Genomic DNA, 17,134 nt, shown 5'->3' on the forward strand with positions numbered 1-17,134 from the left:
ATTGATGTATTCAGATAAAATTGTGGATATATTATTTCTTATTGAAATTCTACCAGTTTTTGTCCCATACATTTTGATATTCTGTTATTAGGCATATACACATCAAGAATTCTTATTTCTTCTTGAAGAATTGACCCTTGTTATCATTATGTAATGCCTCTCTTTATCCCCAGTGATCTTCCTTTCCCTAAAAACTGCTTTGTCTGAAAATGATATAGTTACTCCAATTTTCATTTGATTAGTGCTAGCATGATTTATCTTTCTCTATCCCTTCACTTTTAATCTATGTCTTTCTATTTGAAGTTTCTTGTAGACAACATATAAGTTGGTTCTTTTTCTATTCCACGCTGACAGTTTCTGTCTTAATAATTGGTATATTTAGATCATCGACGTTTAAAATGATGATTGATACTGACCATATTTGATACTATTTTCTATTCACTGTCCTCGGTCTTTATTTATTTTTCTGCCTACTCTGGTTTTAACTGGCTATATTGTATGTTTCCATTTTTTCTTCTCTTGTATCATATCAAGTATACATTGTGGGTTTTTTTTTTTTTTTACTTTTTTTAGCGTTTTCCCTTGAGTTTACAATATACATTTACAACTAACCCAAGTTTTCCTTTAAATGACACTATGCCATTTCCCAGTGTAATTACCTTATAAAAGAGCATTCCCAATTCCTCCATCCCTTCTCTTCTAACATTGCTGCTATTCATTTCATTTATATATAAGCTATAATCACTCATTATTATTTTAAACAAAACTGTTATATGTTAGATCCACCAAGAATTTTAAAAGTGAAATATTTTATTTTACATTCATCTATTCCTTCTCTAATGTTTTTCTTTTCTTTATATAGATGCAAGTTTGTGACCTATATTATTAATATTTTCTTTCTCTCTATAGAACTTCTTATAATATTTCTTGTGATAGAGGTCTATTGGCAATAAATTCCTTCAATATTTGTTTGTCTGAGAAAGTCTTTATTTCTCCTTCACTTTTGAAGGCTCTTTCTACTAAAGAGTTCTAGCTTGGTAGTTCTTTCAACAGTTTGAATATTTCACTCCAATCTCTTCTTACTTGCATGTTTTTTGAAGAAAAGAGCAATGTAATACTTTTGTTGCTCCTCTATAAGTAAGGTGTATTTTTTCCTCTTCTTTTGAGATTTTATTTCTTTCCTTTTGATTTTCTTTATGTTGAATAGTATGCCTAGGTGTAGATATTTGGTATTTATCTCGCTTGGTGTTCTCTGAACTTCCTAGATCTGTACTTTGTTGTCTATTACTAATTTGGGTTAATTTATTGTTTCAAACATTTCTTCTGTTGTTTTTGCTTTTTTTTCCTCTTCCTAGTGTCCCCATTGTGTGTATGCTATGCCTGTTGTAATCCCACAGTTCTTAGATATTCTGTTCTATCTTTTCCATTCTGATTTTCTCTTTGTATTCCAGTTTTGGATGTTTCTATTAACATTTCTTGCATATCACTAATTCTTTCCTTGGTTGTGTCTAATGTATTGATGAGCCCATCAAAGACATTCTTCATTTTTTATGGTAATTTTGACTTTTAGCATTTCCTTTTTATTCTTAGAGTTTTCATCTCTCTGCTTACTTTATAGATATATGTTTGCATGTTATCTGTCCACTTTTTCCATTAAAGACATAAGCATATTAATTATAGGTGTTTTAAATTCTCAGTCTGATAATTACAACATCTCTGCCATATCTGAGTCTGGTTTTGATGCCTGCTGTCTTTTCAAACTATGTTTTTTGTCTTTTAGTATGCCTTGCAATTTTTTTTTCAAGTCCGACATGATGTACTGGATAAAAAGAACTGAGGAAAATTGGCCTTTATTGTAAGGTTTTGTTTGTCTGACTATGGGTTAGTCCGTGTTTGCTGTTTGCTGTAACTTCAGATGTCAGATGTTAAATTCTCATCTGGTATTCTTGTTTTTATCTCCTATGTTGTCTTTGGGTTTCCCTAAAAACTTCTTAAATAACACCTATCATGCACAGTTCTTCTAATTTATTCCCTTGTTATATAGAAGCTTTATTAATGTAGTGGTGAAATGCATGTGAGCAAGAGGAGAAAGCACTCTGTAGTCATAAGATTAGGTCTTAGTTATTTAGTTAGCCTGTGTTCCTGCCCTGTGACCCTAGTAGGTTCTTCTCAGTTTTATTTTATATTTCCCCTTTAGGTGGGACAGGAAGCCTAGAGGGGGCTGGAGTTGGATATTTTATTTCTCCTAAGTCAGTGCTGTTAGTCTCTGATAAAACTCCAATCAGTTATACTCTCGTAAAATGGTTTCTCCAAGGGCATTCTTTGTCAGAAGAAAAGAATGCTTTGGGAGTAGTATTTCAAGATGGCTACTTTTCTCATAACCCTACCAGAAGCATGGGGGGGGCATGGATTTTTCTCCAATTTTCACTATGAGAACCTGGTAACACTCCTGAGGGTAAAACACCTGAAAGTGTGGGGGCCCCCTAAGACAGAGCCAACTTCTGAAATTTTGACTCTGAGACATTTCTACACTGAAGCTCCAGCAATTCATCAACTACAATTTAGGTTTTCCTTCGTCTGTACTGGTTCACACAGAGTTTTCTGATTCTAGGCTTCTGCTAAGTTTTGATTCTCTCTATATGCCTGTTTTTCTCTTTAATTTTGGGGGGACTGGTTTGCCCCATGACCTCAGTGTTCTGATAGATCTAAGAAAGGTTGTTAATTTTCAGTTTGTTAAGATTTTTTTTGCTTATTGTGTGAATGATAGTGGTAATTTCCAACCTCCATACATGCCATATCAGAAACCTGGAGTCACACTTAACATTTTTGATCATCACACTAACCTAACAAGGCAGGTTTCTTTATTATGGCCATTATACAGCTAAGCAAACTGAACATCTACTTCATATGACCAGTGTTACATAATAAAAGAAGTGTCAAATGGTAGAAGTACTACTCAACCATAAAAAATGGTAAACTAATATCTTTTATAACAACTTGCATGGAACTGGAGACTATTCTTCTAAGCGAGGTATCTCAAGAATGGAAAAACAAATATCACATGTACTCACTATTAAATTGGAACTAATCAGTCAACACCGATGTGCACATATGGTAGTAAAACTCAACAGAAGCCAAGCAGGTGGGAGGCAGGAGGAGGGGATGGGTAAATTCACACCTAATGGGTACAATGCAGGCTACCTTGGTGATAATCACACTTATAACTTTGACTCAAACTGCACAAAAGCAAATCATGTAACCAAAATGTTTGTACTCCATGATATTCTGAAATAAAAAAGAAGTGTCAAGGATCTATTTGACTGTAGTATCTACAAGCTTAAACATCATATTTTACTAACCCACATATACACCCTTTTTAGGTTTGATAAAAGCCTTGTAATTTCTAGTCTCTAATACACTCTCTTATGTTTCCCTTCTACATCACTTATAGTTCATTCTCAATTTCTTTTGCTAGCTACTTTTTCTCTGTTCACCTTCAACATGTCAGAGTTGACCAAGTCCGCTATGGGCCCCATTTTGTCTCTATCAACACATACATCCTGGGTTTTTGCATCCATTCTTAGACACTGTAGATAGATCAGATACAGTACCATGTTTATGATAACATCTCCTAAGTTATTACTAGCTCAGATCTTTGCTCTGACCTAGATATATATCCAATAGGCCACTTGATGCCTCCACTGGATGTCTCACAAACATCTTAAACATAATATGCTCAAAATGGTATTCCTAAATCATGCTGCTGACATTTGCCCCCACTCCAGATTTCCCCACCTGAATAAATCTCTGTACTATCCCTCAAGTGAGAAAACCTGGAATTATTGTTTACTTTTATTTTTAACTTTATACCAACATCTGCATATCCAACTTACCAGCAAGTTATGTTCAAGTCTACCTTTGCTATGCCTCTTGTATACCATCTACTTTTCTTCATCTCAACAAGCACTAGTTGAAGCCACTATCATTTGTCTCCTGTACTTCTAAAATAGATTCCTAATTTCTCTGTTTGCTTCTTCTTTTGTTCCTCTACATTATCTTGCCTGCACCAACCTTTCTAATTTCATCTCTATTTCCTCTCTGTCTTACACACTATACTGGCCTCCTTTCACTTCACTGAGCACACTAAGCATGCTCTCATCTTGTGTTCTCTCCACCTAGAATGCCCTCTGCCACACCTACTTCCACTCCCAATGAACAGTTAGCTCTGATTGACCCTTTGGGCTTCATTGCAAATATTGCTTCCTCAGAGAGGATTTCTATGACCACATCTGCTATATTCCTGCATTAACACAGTTCCTAGCCCACGGTTATGAGAGCTCAATGTTCGTACATTATCTTATCATCTTTGTCTCCAGAAGAAACAGGTTGTAGCTAAACCAGCTTTACTAACTCACATCTTCTCACTCTGTGTCTCTCTCCCTCTCTCCCCACCCACACATTTTTGCAAAGGAACTCAGGATATGACTTTTCATTGTCCACAATGCTCTTCAACAATCTGTGTTGCATTTTGCAACTTCTCTTACCATAAACAGTTAATCATTGCTTTCTCAGAGGTGTGTGCAAAAGTATCTCTACACCTCTCTTTAGAGGGATTTTCTGCAAAAATGTCCAACTCACCAGAACTTCCACCTACAATATGCCGTAAATCATATGGGTTGTTGGATCGGCCATAGATCTTGTTACTGGATTCATACCACATGCACAATTCACTACAGTTGGTTATGCCAAGGGGAATAGCACCAGCTTCCTTTAGTAATGCCACCACAGCGGCATCTGTTTTGGAAATGGCATCACGACGGCTCATGAGGCCAGAAGAATTGGGCATTCCTATAAGGGTCACAGAAGAGGAAGTAAAAATGTTCTTAAATAAAAATTTACAAAAGCATCTATTTATTGAATACCTACAATGAACCAACCCAGGTATTATTCTAGGTAATTTGCTTAGTACTAAGAGGTAACATGACTTACTGAGAAGTGCACGAGCTTTTGAGTCAGAACTGAGCAACTCTATACCTAAGCAACTCTTCACACTTTGGGCAAATTATTTAACTTTTCTGAATTTCAGGTTTATGAGGATTACATGAGAGAATAAATGTAAAGTGTTCAAAAAAATTGATAAATAGCAGGTTTTCTTAAAAAATCATCATCCAACAAACCAAACTGTTAAGTACTTTTATTAATCCATCTTAGAGATGAATAGGCTTAGAGAAGTAAAAAGACTGAACCATGGTCATACAGAAACACAACAGAAAGGTCAGAAAAGAACTCAGGTATATATGAAACATGGTATAGATGTGGCATTTAGATCCATAAGAAAAGAATGACTTACTGATCTAAATCAGAAAGGAAAAGAATCAGAAAGATAAGAAATAGAAAAGGAAAGAAAAAGACCAGAAAGAAAAGAATGGTACTAAGAAAACTAGCTTTCAATATGGAAATTTACATATCCTTACACCATATTAAAAAATAACAGCGAAGTGCACATATAGGAATAACATTCATCAGGTGTCAGGCAGATGGGAGGGGGGTGGAGGGGATGGATATATACATACATAATGTGTGCGATGCACACTGTCTGGGGAATGGACATGCTTAAAGCTCTGACTGGGGGCGGGCAAGGGCAATATACATAAGCTAAACATTTGTATCCCCATAATATGATGAAATAAAAAAATAAAAAATAAAATAAAATATGGACAAACTAAACACTTAAATGTGAAAAATAAAGCTTCAAAAATGTTAGAAGAAATTATATGTAAAGATTTTCATAACCACAAAGTTGGACAATATTTTGTAAATAGAACATAAAGGCAGAAATTACAAAATAAAAAATTTATTCATTCCAAAATATTAGATACTTTTGTTTAACAAAAGTAGCCATAAAGTTAAAAGACAAGCAACAAAGTGGGAGAAGTTATTTGCACCATAAACATTAAAGGATTAGTATCCAAAATATATCAAAACATCACATAGATGAACAATAAAAAGACAAACATGCTAATATAAAGTATGCAAAGGAAATTAACAAGAATTATACAAAGAATCCTGAAAGGCAAAAAAACATATGAGAAGAATCTCAGTCTTGAAAGTAATTAAGGAAATTTCAAGAAAAAATCAAACAACCCCATTAAAAGTGGGCAAGGGACATGAACAGAAATTTTGTAAAAGAAGACAAAATAATGGCCAGCCAACATATAAAAAAGTGCTCAACAACTCTCATCATCAGAGAAATGCAAATCAAAACCACAATGAGATATCACTTAACGCCAGTGATAATGGCTTTTATCAAAAACACTCAACATAACAAATGCTGGTGTGGATGCAGAGGGAAAAGAACACTCTTACACTGCTGGTGGGACTACAAATTAGTACAACCTCTATCAAAATTAATATGGAGATATCTCAAAGAACTAAAGATAGAAATACCATTTGATCCAGTAATCCCACTACTAAGAATCTACCCAAAACAACAAAAGACATTCTATAAAAAAGCCATCTGCACTTGAATGTATATAGCAGCACAATTCACAATTGCAAAGATGTGGAAACAACCCAAGTGCCCATCAGTACATGAGTTGATTAATAAAATGTGATATATACATATATATAACATATACCATGATATATATATACATATATGTGTATATATATGTATTTATATGTCATGGAGTACTACTCAACCATAAAAAAATCAATGGTGAACTACTACCTCTTGTATTATCCTGGTTGGAGCTAGAGCCTATTCTACTAAATGAAGTATCACAAGAATGGAAAAACAAGCACCACATGTACTTACCATCAAATTGGTACTAACTGATCAGCACTTAAGTGCACACATGTAAGTGATATTCACTGGGTGCCAGACAGGTGGGAGAGAGCTAGAGGGAATGGGTAAATTCATAACTAATGGGTGCGGAGCACACTGTCTAGGGGATGGACACACTTGTAGCTCTGGCTTGGGTGATGCAAAGGTGATATATGTAACCAAAATGTTTGTACCCCCATAGTATTCTGAAATTAAAAAAAATAAATCAAGAAAAAAGAAATTAAGGAAATCTCAAATTAAAACTGTAATGAGATACCATTCCTCACCATTGTGCTGGAAAAAAAATTAAATTCTAGCAACACTGAGTATGGGCAAAAACACAGAGAAATGGAACTAGTTCCATCCTTCTACTAGAATGTAAACTGATAAGATAGTATAGTAAGCAATGTCACAACATCTAGTAAAATAGATGTTTTTTACCGTATGAACCAGCAATACCACCATTAGATATATATCCAGGAAAAACTCTCACAAATGTACACATTGTTTATAATAGAAAAAATAGAACCTAAGCAGAAGAATGAAAACATTAATTTTACTTTATTCACAGGATGATATAATTTCAGAAATGAAAATAAAAGAATTAAGGACACATATATAAATAGAGATAAAAATACCAACCATAATATTGAGTGACATGAGCAAACTATAAAAGGGAATATATAGTATGACAAGGTTTATGAAAAAATTAATACCACACAGAACACACAGAAATAATACTGATTATATAATATTGAATTAATAAGCACATAAAGTATTAAGAATAACTTGAAAGACAGCATATCAAATTCAGGATAGTGGTTGTATCTGCTGTTGGGTGGGAAAGGCAAAGAAAAGGAGCATGCACTTAGGAATGGGGGACAATAGAGACATCAAATTTTTCTGTAATATTCTACATTGTTTTTATAAAAATAATTGCCCATTAGGGAAGTACAAATTACTTTTTTTAATTTCAGAATATTACAGGGCTACAAATATTTTGGTTACATGGATTGCTTTTGCATTGCTTGATTCAAAGTTATAAGTCCGTCCATTACCCAGATAGTGCACATTGTACGTGTTAGGTATGATTTCACCCATCTCGTCCTCCTCCTCCCCCTCCCACCTGCTTGATTTCCATGGAGTTTTACTTTCATCTGTGCACATGAGTGCTGACTGGTTAGCTCCAATTTAATAGGTTATCTTCCTATTAAATTGGAAGTGCAGATTAAAATCACAACGAGATACCATTTCACAGCCACTAAGATGGCTGTAATAAAAAAGACAGACAATAACAAATGTTGGTGAGGATGTGGATAAACAGGAACTCTCAGATGCTGCTAGGTGAGAATTGAAAACATGACCACACAAAAAACTGGTACACAAATTTTTATGGCAGCACTGTTCCTAATATCCAAAATGTGGAAACATTATGAATTTCCATAAATCTAATGGATAAATAAAATGTAATATATAATAGAATACTATTCAGCAATAAAAGGAATAAAGTACTAATACATGCTACAATAGGGATGAACATAAAATCATCATGCTATGTGATTACTACACTATGTGTATATTACAGTATTATTTCATTTATAGGAATTGTACAGAAAAGGCAAATATATGAAGATATAAAGTAATTGATTGGGTGCTTGGGCCTGGCGGTGGGAATAGAGATTAACTGTAAATGGAATCAATAAGACAGATCGTATTGAGGTGAACAACATGTTCTAAAACTAGATTGTGGTAATAGATGCACAACTTGGTAAATTCACAAAAAGCCTTTGAATTTGTGCACTTACAATTAATGGGCAAAGGATCTAAATAAACATTTATGAAAAGAAGACATAGAAATGGCCAAAAGGTACATGAAAAATGTGCTACATCATTAGTCATTAGAGAAATCCAAATCAGAACTACAATGAGATATCATCTCAGCCCAGTTAAAACGGATTTTATCAAAAAGATGATAAAATGACATGAATACCTGCAATGATGAATGCTTGTGAGGATGTGGAGAAAGGGGAACCCTCGTGCACTGTTGGTGGGAATGTAAATTAGTGCAACCGCTACGGTAAACAGTACGGAGGTTCCTTATAAAACTAAAAATAGAACTACCATATGAACCAGCAATCTCATCACTGGGTATATATCCAAAGGATGGGAATTCAGTATATCGAAAAGATATCTGCACTCTCATGTTTACTGCAGCACTATTCACCATAGCCAAGATATGGAATCAACCTAAGTGTCCAACAGTGGATGAATGGATAAAGAAATTGTGGTATATATAAATAATAGAATATTATAAAGCTAGAAGAAAGAATGAAATTCTGCCAGTTGCACAAACATGGATGGGACTGGAGAGCATTACGTGAAGTGAAATAAGCCAAGCACAGAAAAACAAATCTCACGAGTTCTCACTCATATGTGGGAGTTAAATATTAAAAACAATTCATCTCATGGAGACTGAGAGTAGAATGATGGTTACCAGAGGCTGGGAAGGGTAGTGGGGCGGGGTGAAAAAGTTGGGGTAGTTAAAGGATACAAAAATATAGTCAGATAGTTAGAATGAACAACATTTGATCGCACAACAAAGTGACCATAATCAATAATCAGTTAGGGTATATAATTAAAAGAATGAAATTGGAATGTTCCTAACACAAACAAATGTTAAATGCCTGAGGTGATGGGTACCCAAATTACCATGATTTGCTTAATTCACATTGTATGCCTGTATCAGAACATCACATGTAACCTATAAAGATATACAACTGTTATGTCCCATAATAATTTAAAATAAAAAAATTTAAAAATAATGAATTCTATTGTATGTAAATGAAACATGAAAAAAGAATGACTCTTCTTATCTGTAAAAAGAAAAAAAAGCATAATCTTAATATATCATGAAGAAAACCCAGACAAACCCCAACTAGGAACATTCTACAAAACAACTACCCAATACTGTTCAAAAATGTCAATAACATGAAAGACACAGAATGAAAAAGTGTTTCAAATTAAAGAATACTAAAGAGATCTAGCAACAAAATGCAATGTATAATCCTGGATAGGATCATGGACAAGGAGAAAGAAATATATGAAGGACAATATAGTAACAATTAGTGAAATTGGAATATTGATTATAAATTAGATAACAATATTGTTTCATGGCCAGGAGCAGTGGCTAACACCTGTAATCCTAGCACTTTCAGAGTCCCAGGTAGGAGGATTGTTTGAGGCCAGGAGTTCCAGACCAACCTGAGTAATATAGAGAGACCCTGTCTTTACAAAAAAATTAAAGAATTAGCCAGCATGATAATGTGTGCCTATAGTCCCAGCTACTCAGGAGGCTGAGAAGGAGGATCGCATGGGCCCATGAATTTGAGGTTGCAGTGAGCTATGATGATGGCACTGTAGCCCACAGAGCAAGACACTGTCTCAAAAAAAATAGTATTGTTTCAATGATAAATTTCCTGAATTTAACAACTATATTGTGGTTATTTAAGAGTGTCCCCTATGTTCTTTAGAAACACACAAGTATTTTGAGGCAAAGACACATGATATGTGCAATCTATCATCAAATATTTCAGAAAACAGAGAGGGAGAAAAAGGAAAGAGGAAGGAAGGGAAAGAGAGAGACTGCAAAATGGGGGTAAGGGAAAGGAAGAAGGGGAGGAAAGAGGAAGAGAGGGAGGATGAGGGAGAGGTAAAGAGAGAGAGAGGGAGACAGAGAGAGAGAAATTAAGCAAACGAGGCAAAATGTTAACAACTGGTAAATATAGATAAGGGATATACTAGATTTTTTGTGCTATTCTTGCAATTTTTGTATACATTTGAAATTATTTCTATATAAAAAGTTTAAAATTGAAAAAATGATTCAAAGTCATGCAACTAAGAAAAGGAAGAGCTAAGATTAAATTACAGGTTCATGTGACTCCAGTCTGTGTATTTCTACTGTGCTCCCTCTCAATTACCAGAGAAGTAAGGGTTACAGGTTTAGAATAATAAGCCAACTTCTTTATTTACTTTACTTTTTAAAAAATCAGCTTTAATGTGCATTTGCCTTGTGACCTTGCTGAACTTGTCAATTCCAGTAAGTTTCACTGCTACTAAACTAACCTTGCATTCCTTGGATAAATTTCAGTTGGTCATTATATATAATCCTTTTTAGATATTGCTAGCTTCATTTTGTTACCATTTTGTTGATTTTTGCACTTACATTCATGAGAGATATTGGTCTGTAGTTTTCTTTAATTGTGATGCCTTTTTCTAGCTTTGGTATTAGGGTAATACCAGCCTCAAAAAATGAGTTGGGAATTGTTTCCTCCTTCTCCATTTTCCAGAAGAGATTTTTAAGGATTTAGGTATTATTTCCTCATTAAATATTTGATAGAATTCACTAATTATGTCATCTGGACATAAATTTTTCTATTTGGGATGATTATAAAGTACTAAGCCAATCTCTTTTCTTGCTATAGATCTAATCATATTTTCCCTTTTTCTTTGAGTCAGTTTTGCTCATTTGTTATCTTTCTAGGAATCTTTCTATTTCATTTAAGTTGGCTAATTTATTGGAAAGAGGTTTTTCATAATATTATAATATTTTAAATATGTTTAGAAACTGTATTCATGTCACCTCCTTCCTGTCTGGTTTTATCTCTTTTTTTCTTGGTCACCTACCTAAATGTTTGTCAGTTCTGTTAATCTTTTCAAAGAACCAATTTTAGGCTTCATTGATTTTACCTATTGTTTTAGTGTTTTCTAGCTCATTAATTTCTATTGGTTTTTTTTCAGCATATTATGGGGATACAAAAGTTTAGGTTACATATATAGCCCTTGCTCCCCACCCCAAATCAGAGCTTCAAGCATGTCCATTGCCTAGATGGTGCGCTTCGCACTCATTATGTATGTATACACCTATCCCCTCCCCCCACATCTGCCTGACACCTGATTGATGTTATTCCTAAATGTGCTCTTAGGTGATGATCAATGAAACCAATCTGATGGTGAGTACATGTGGTGCTTATTTTTCCATTCTTGGGATATTTCACTTAGTAGAATGGGTTTCAGCTCTATCCAGGAAAATATAAGAGGTGCTATATCACCATTGTTTCTTATAGCTGAGTAGTACTCCATGGTATACATATACCACATTTTATTAATCCACTCATGTATTGATGGTCTACTTGCTTTGGGTTTAGTTTGTTCTTTTTTTTTTTTTTTTTAGTTTCCCAAGGTGGAAGCTTAAGTTATTGACTTGAAATCTTTCTTCTTTCCAAATATACAAAGTTATAAATTTCCCTATAAATACCACTTTAGCTGCATCCCATAAGTTTTAGAGTGCTCTTTTTTCATTTTAAAAGTTTTCTTGTGATTTATTTCTTTGACTCATGGGTTATTTAAAACTGTGTTGTTTAAATTCAAAACATTTGGGATTTTCATTTACTTTTGAGGCTAGCAGGAAGTCATAACACAAAAAGTGCATTACGGAGAAAGCAGAGGCCTTTATCAGAATCCCAACTTGATTTTAGGCAAACTATTTACTGAAAAAATAGATTAACGATACTGTTCTTCTAAGTTCGCTGGGAGGATCAATGGGTACTGAGCATAGTGCCTCCACAAGCCATACAACCCTAACAGAGGATGACCATTATCTTTTCTCTTCTCAGTGGAAATTGCTAAATATTTTCCCTCATTTCAAATTGAATAGGAAGCTTTGATTAATATTCCACTTTGATAATATCATTTTGAGTTTATAAGTTTTGAAAATGTATGTCACTGTGAGTTAAATTCATGTAGCTAAAGAAATACAAAAAAAAAAATTGTACCCTGTAGCTGGAAAGATTCCTTGACTGTCAAAGGAACTCCAAGAAAGGGCCATTTCTTTTCCAGAGTGGCTTCATCTTCTTGCTTCTCTGCAAGCCTTTGATCTACAGCATGAGCCTCCTTCTTAGCTGCCTCAAACCTAGGAAGAAATGAAACAGTGCAAACCTAAACTACATAAAGAAGCCACCTAAATAACTTTATTAAAATAAAGAACATTGATCAACATAGTAAAATTAGTGTACTTTTGAAGTGTTTTATAAAGCTGGTCATTTGAACCAGTAATTCTCCTTTTAGGAGTCCATCATATGAGCAATAATACAACACATTAAGTGCACATACAGTAGGAACATTCATCGGGTGTCAGGAAGATGGGAGGAGGGAGGAGGGAATGGGTATATTCACACCTAGTGGGTGTAGTGCGCACCGTCTGGAGGATGGACACACTTGAAGCTCTGACTCAGGTGGGGCAAAGGCAATATATGTAACTTAAACGTTTGTACACCCATAATATGCTGAAATAAAAAAAAAATAATAATAATAATTAAAAAAACAAAGATCCACACAGAAAGCTGGTCAGTGCATCATTATTTATATTAGATAAAATAAGAAAGTACCCTGTCTACTATGGAAAACTGTAAGGCCAATAAAAGTGATATTGCCTAAAAGTTTTACTATGAAGTACTATGATTCAATTTAAGCAAAAAGAGAAGGCTACAGAATTAAATTCCTAGCATAGTCTCAACCATATGAAAAATGTGCATGCACTTATAACCACTCTTTTGGTACTAAGATTATGGGTAAATTATTTTTATTTTTGCAAATGTTCTATAATAAACACATATTATAGCGATTCTCAGAAAGAAATACAATGAAATCAATATGCCCAAAAGAACAATTTGAATGTATGTTGTAACACAATGACTAAAGTATGCAATTCCAGTGTAATTTCTCAGTATCTCAAATACTAAATCTTCAAAAGACAAATTAAAAATCCTCCAAATAACCTGTCACGTGACTTAAAATAACTTTAGGAAAAAATCTTCAGGCTCACTGGAAATAGTAATAACGTGTATTGATTACTTTAACAAATACTCAAAGTATTCAAACAAAAATGAATATGATAAAGTCTATGCCTTCAAGGTGAACAAACATTCTGGAGAAAGCCCTTATTTCTTAGTTTTGTGATAAAAGCAAGTTCTTTTATCTCACTAGCTTTCAGTTGCTTCAATTGTAAATTGGTGATAATAATATCTACCTAGCAAGGTTTTTTCAGGATGCATTAAGAAAATGGATACACGCCTGTAATCTTAACACTCTGGGAGGCCAAGGTGGGTGGATCGTTTGAGCTCAGGAGTTCGAGACCAGCCTGAGCAAGAGCAAGACCCCGTCTCTACTAAAAAAAATAGAAAGAAATTAGCTGGACAACTAAAAATATATAGAAAAAATTAGCCAGGCATGGTGGCGCATGCCTGTAGTCCTAGCTACTCAGGACGCTGAGGCAATAGGATCGCTTGAGGCCAGAAGTTTGAGGTTGCTGCGAGTGATGCTGACACCATGGCACTCTAGCCCAGGCAACAGAGTGAGACTCTGTCTCAAAAAAAGAAAGAAAAGAAAAGAAAAGAAAAGAAAAAAAAAGAAAAGAAAAGAAAAGAAAAGAAAAGAAAAGAAAAGAAAAGAAAATGGATACAAAGTGCTGGTAGGAGACTCTAGGAAGCAGGATTTATCATTGGCATGTTTATATGACAATATGCCAGAAATGGAGGAGACATGAGTCACAGAGTGCACCAGGATAATAAATGATGATGATGATGACAATCATTGATACGAACCAAATACTGCTCTAAATATTGTACAGTCACTCAATCCTGACAATCATGTGGCGTAGGTACCATTTATTGCCCACAGTTTACACATGAGGACAAATAAAGCTCCAAGACCTTAAGAATCTTGCCAAAATTACATAGCTGGTAAATGGTAGAATCAGGATTTCATACCAAGGTTTATCTGGTTCTGAAGCCTAAGAACATAGACTCTAGATCTGATCTGCCCAATGTGGTAGACATAAGCTACATGTGGCTACTGAACACTTGAAATATGGCTTGTGCAATCTGTTGACAATATATTTTTGATATATTTAGTTAAATAATATATATTATTTAAATTAATTTTACCTGTTTTTCATTTTTTTAAATGTGGCTGATAGAATATTTAAAATTACATATGTGTCTCACATTTTATTTCCATTGAACAGCATTGACCTAGAGAAAGAATACACAGATCTGTATTCCAGCTCCACTATTTACTGTGTCTCCTTTGACAAGTTCCCTAGTCTTTTTGTATTTCAGTTTCCTTATATGTATAATGGAACTAATAATGTTTGCCTCACAGGATTGTTGATATGATTGAATTAGTTAATGTATTTGTAAAGTGATACAACAGTACCTGGAACATTGTAAGAATTAAAGTGTTAACTATTACTGATATTACGAATGCTTCTTATTAAAGGGAAAGAAAAAACCATGCAGAGAGAATAGAAAGATGCAGGAATGAGAAAATATAGCCCATTTCAGTGAAAACCTATTGAGACATTTGTCTATCCTTTGTTTTCTGAGAACTACTAGCCCACCAACAGGGGTGGGAACTCTGCTGTCATGTCTATACTATAAGATGCTGCTAGTTTCATTGTATTGGATGCCTGAAACAAGTGAGAAAAATAAAATTACCTCTTTCTCTAGAAGTTCAACTAAAAGAACTAGAAACTGGAGTTGGTTAGAACTAAGATATGTCAATGTCAGGGGTCTAAAATGAAGGCTTACAAACCTATTTTTGAGAATCCAGAGCTGCCTCAGTTCCTTCCTGACCTTCCCAGGATCTAGTTGTTCAAATGTCTCCTATATTCTGTAAAAATTGCTAGATCTTTCCAGTTACTGGTCAAACCACATTATTTTTCCCATAAGTTAGTCAAAGTCAGATTCTATTACAATCAAAAGAATCTTAATAAGCACAGCCATTTAGAAATTATATATGTTTCTGCATGTCTATAGCTAGGTACAGTTATTACCATTTGTAGCACAAAGGCCAATACTCTAGGTATTACACATTCCAGGGGCCCTGCAGGTACGTGCACACTGTCTACTTGAGGAAAAGGGCACTTTTTGCTCTGCCTATATCTCATCCCTCACACGTTGGACATAAAGGAGGTCAGAAGGATGTGGAGTTGAGGATACTCACCCTCTGGAAAGAAAAAGCTTTCAGTTACCAATTCAAAGGGAGTTGGGAGCCAATATTTCCAACAGGCAAAAACTTGTTAACCTCAGTAAAATGCCCATATGCTTAAGACTACTACTTAATGACAGCTACTCTGGATGTGAGCCTCATCCAAGGCAGAAGGCCCTGTAGGATTATGTCTAAAAATGTCAGGAGGTAGAAAAAAATGGAACATTAGTGGTGACCTCCTAGCTCTCTGCTCCCAGAGAAGGAGGTGAAGAACACAGACAGCTACACACACGTGGATCTCTCCCCACCCAAGAACAGTGCTGTGAATCTTCAGAGAAACAGTGTAGGACATGCAGCACAGGAGAGGGGAAAGGTGAATGGGAGATACAATTGCAAAGACTGGAGAGTGCAATATATACAGAAGGGAATAGAGCACAGGATGGCCGTGCCCAACTGGCCAGCCAGTGCAATGTGATCTGACCCACAGGAGAATGCCAAGCTCCTCCACTGACCTCCACACCCACTCAGACAGGTACACACTTGAAGTTGGTGCAAAGTCATGGCATGGGACGACAGACTCTGTGGAGAGGAGACAATAGCAAAAAACATTTTGAACTCCCCGGTGCTCTATGCTGTGACAATACTGGGCAGGGGAGGGACTGGTTTGAGTGGTTATTTCTCGTGACTATGTGAGAGAGTTTGGAGATAGGCACCTAGCCTCTGGTGGTCAGCAGAACCAGAAAAAGAAAAAGAAGTGAATACTGAAAATGGGGCTCTACCCCCAGAAACCGCTGATGATTGGGCTGGCTCAGGGAGGGACAGAAAGAGCAGGACCATCTGCTAGGCAGATGTGAGACTGCGGGACTGTGATGCAGAGGGGACAGCTGGCGGCCTGTTGATTCAGTCCACTAAAGGAGCCTCTGCCAAATCCTAAGTGGTCGCCCCCATCACTAGCCACTACTGTTTTGGGCAGCACCCCTCCCCCAGCCCAGGGACTTTCACGTGGGCATGACAGGCTCCACCCTGGCAGGTGGGGAAAAGCGAGGAGAGCCACTTTTTTCATGTGGCTGGCATGAATCCATGGGACTTTGGTGCTGAAAAATAGTCCATGACCTACTTGTTTGGCTAGCTGGGCCACTGTCACCAGATGAATATTGAGTACTGTCCCCCAACACTAGTTCTCCAGGGGTGGATGACCACCATCTGTGGGATTGCCAGCCCAGAGATTAGACCCTCAACAACAGATATCAATTTAAATGAAAT

General features: G+C 35.6%; 1 protein-coding gene across 3 annotated transcripts in view; it reads right to left on the bottom strand.

Moving 5' to 3' along the window:
• FAAH2 (fatty acid amide hydrolase 2) overlaps positions 1-17,134 on the bottom strand; it is a 104,288-nt gene that overhangs the window by 71,665 nt on the left and 15,489 nt on the right. For 2 of the 3 annotated variants that reach the window (XM_045538095.1, XM_045538094.1), the window contains exons 3-4: positions 12,658-12,794; positions 4,639-4,848 (exon numbers count right to left, since the gene is read on the bottom strand). In XM_045538095.1, the coding sequence (XP_045394051.1) occupies positions 4,639-4,848; positions 12,658-12,794 (347 nt within the window). The remainder of the gene's footprint in view (positions 1-4,638; positions 4,849-12,657; positions 12,795-17,134) is intronic. The other variant, XM_045538096.1, reaches the window with a different exon arrangement.

This window comes from Lemur catta, chromosome X (genome assembly GCF_020740605.2).
Source record: "Lemur catta isolate mLemCat1 chromosome X, mLemCat1.pri, whole genome shotgun sequence".
NCBI classification, from domain to species: domain Eukaryota; kingdom Metazoa; phylum Chordata; class Mammalia; order Primates; family Lemuridae; genus Lemur; species Lemur catta.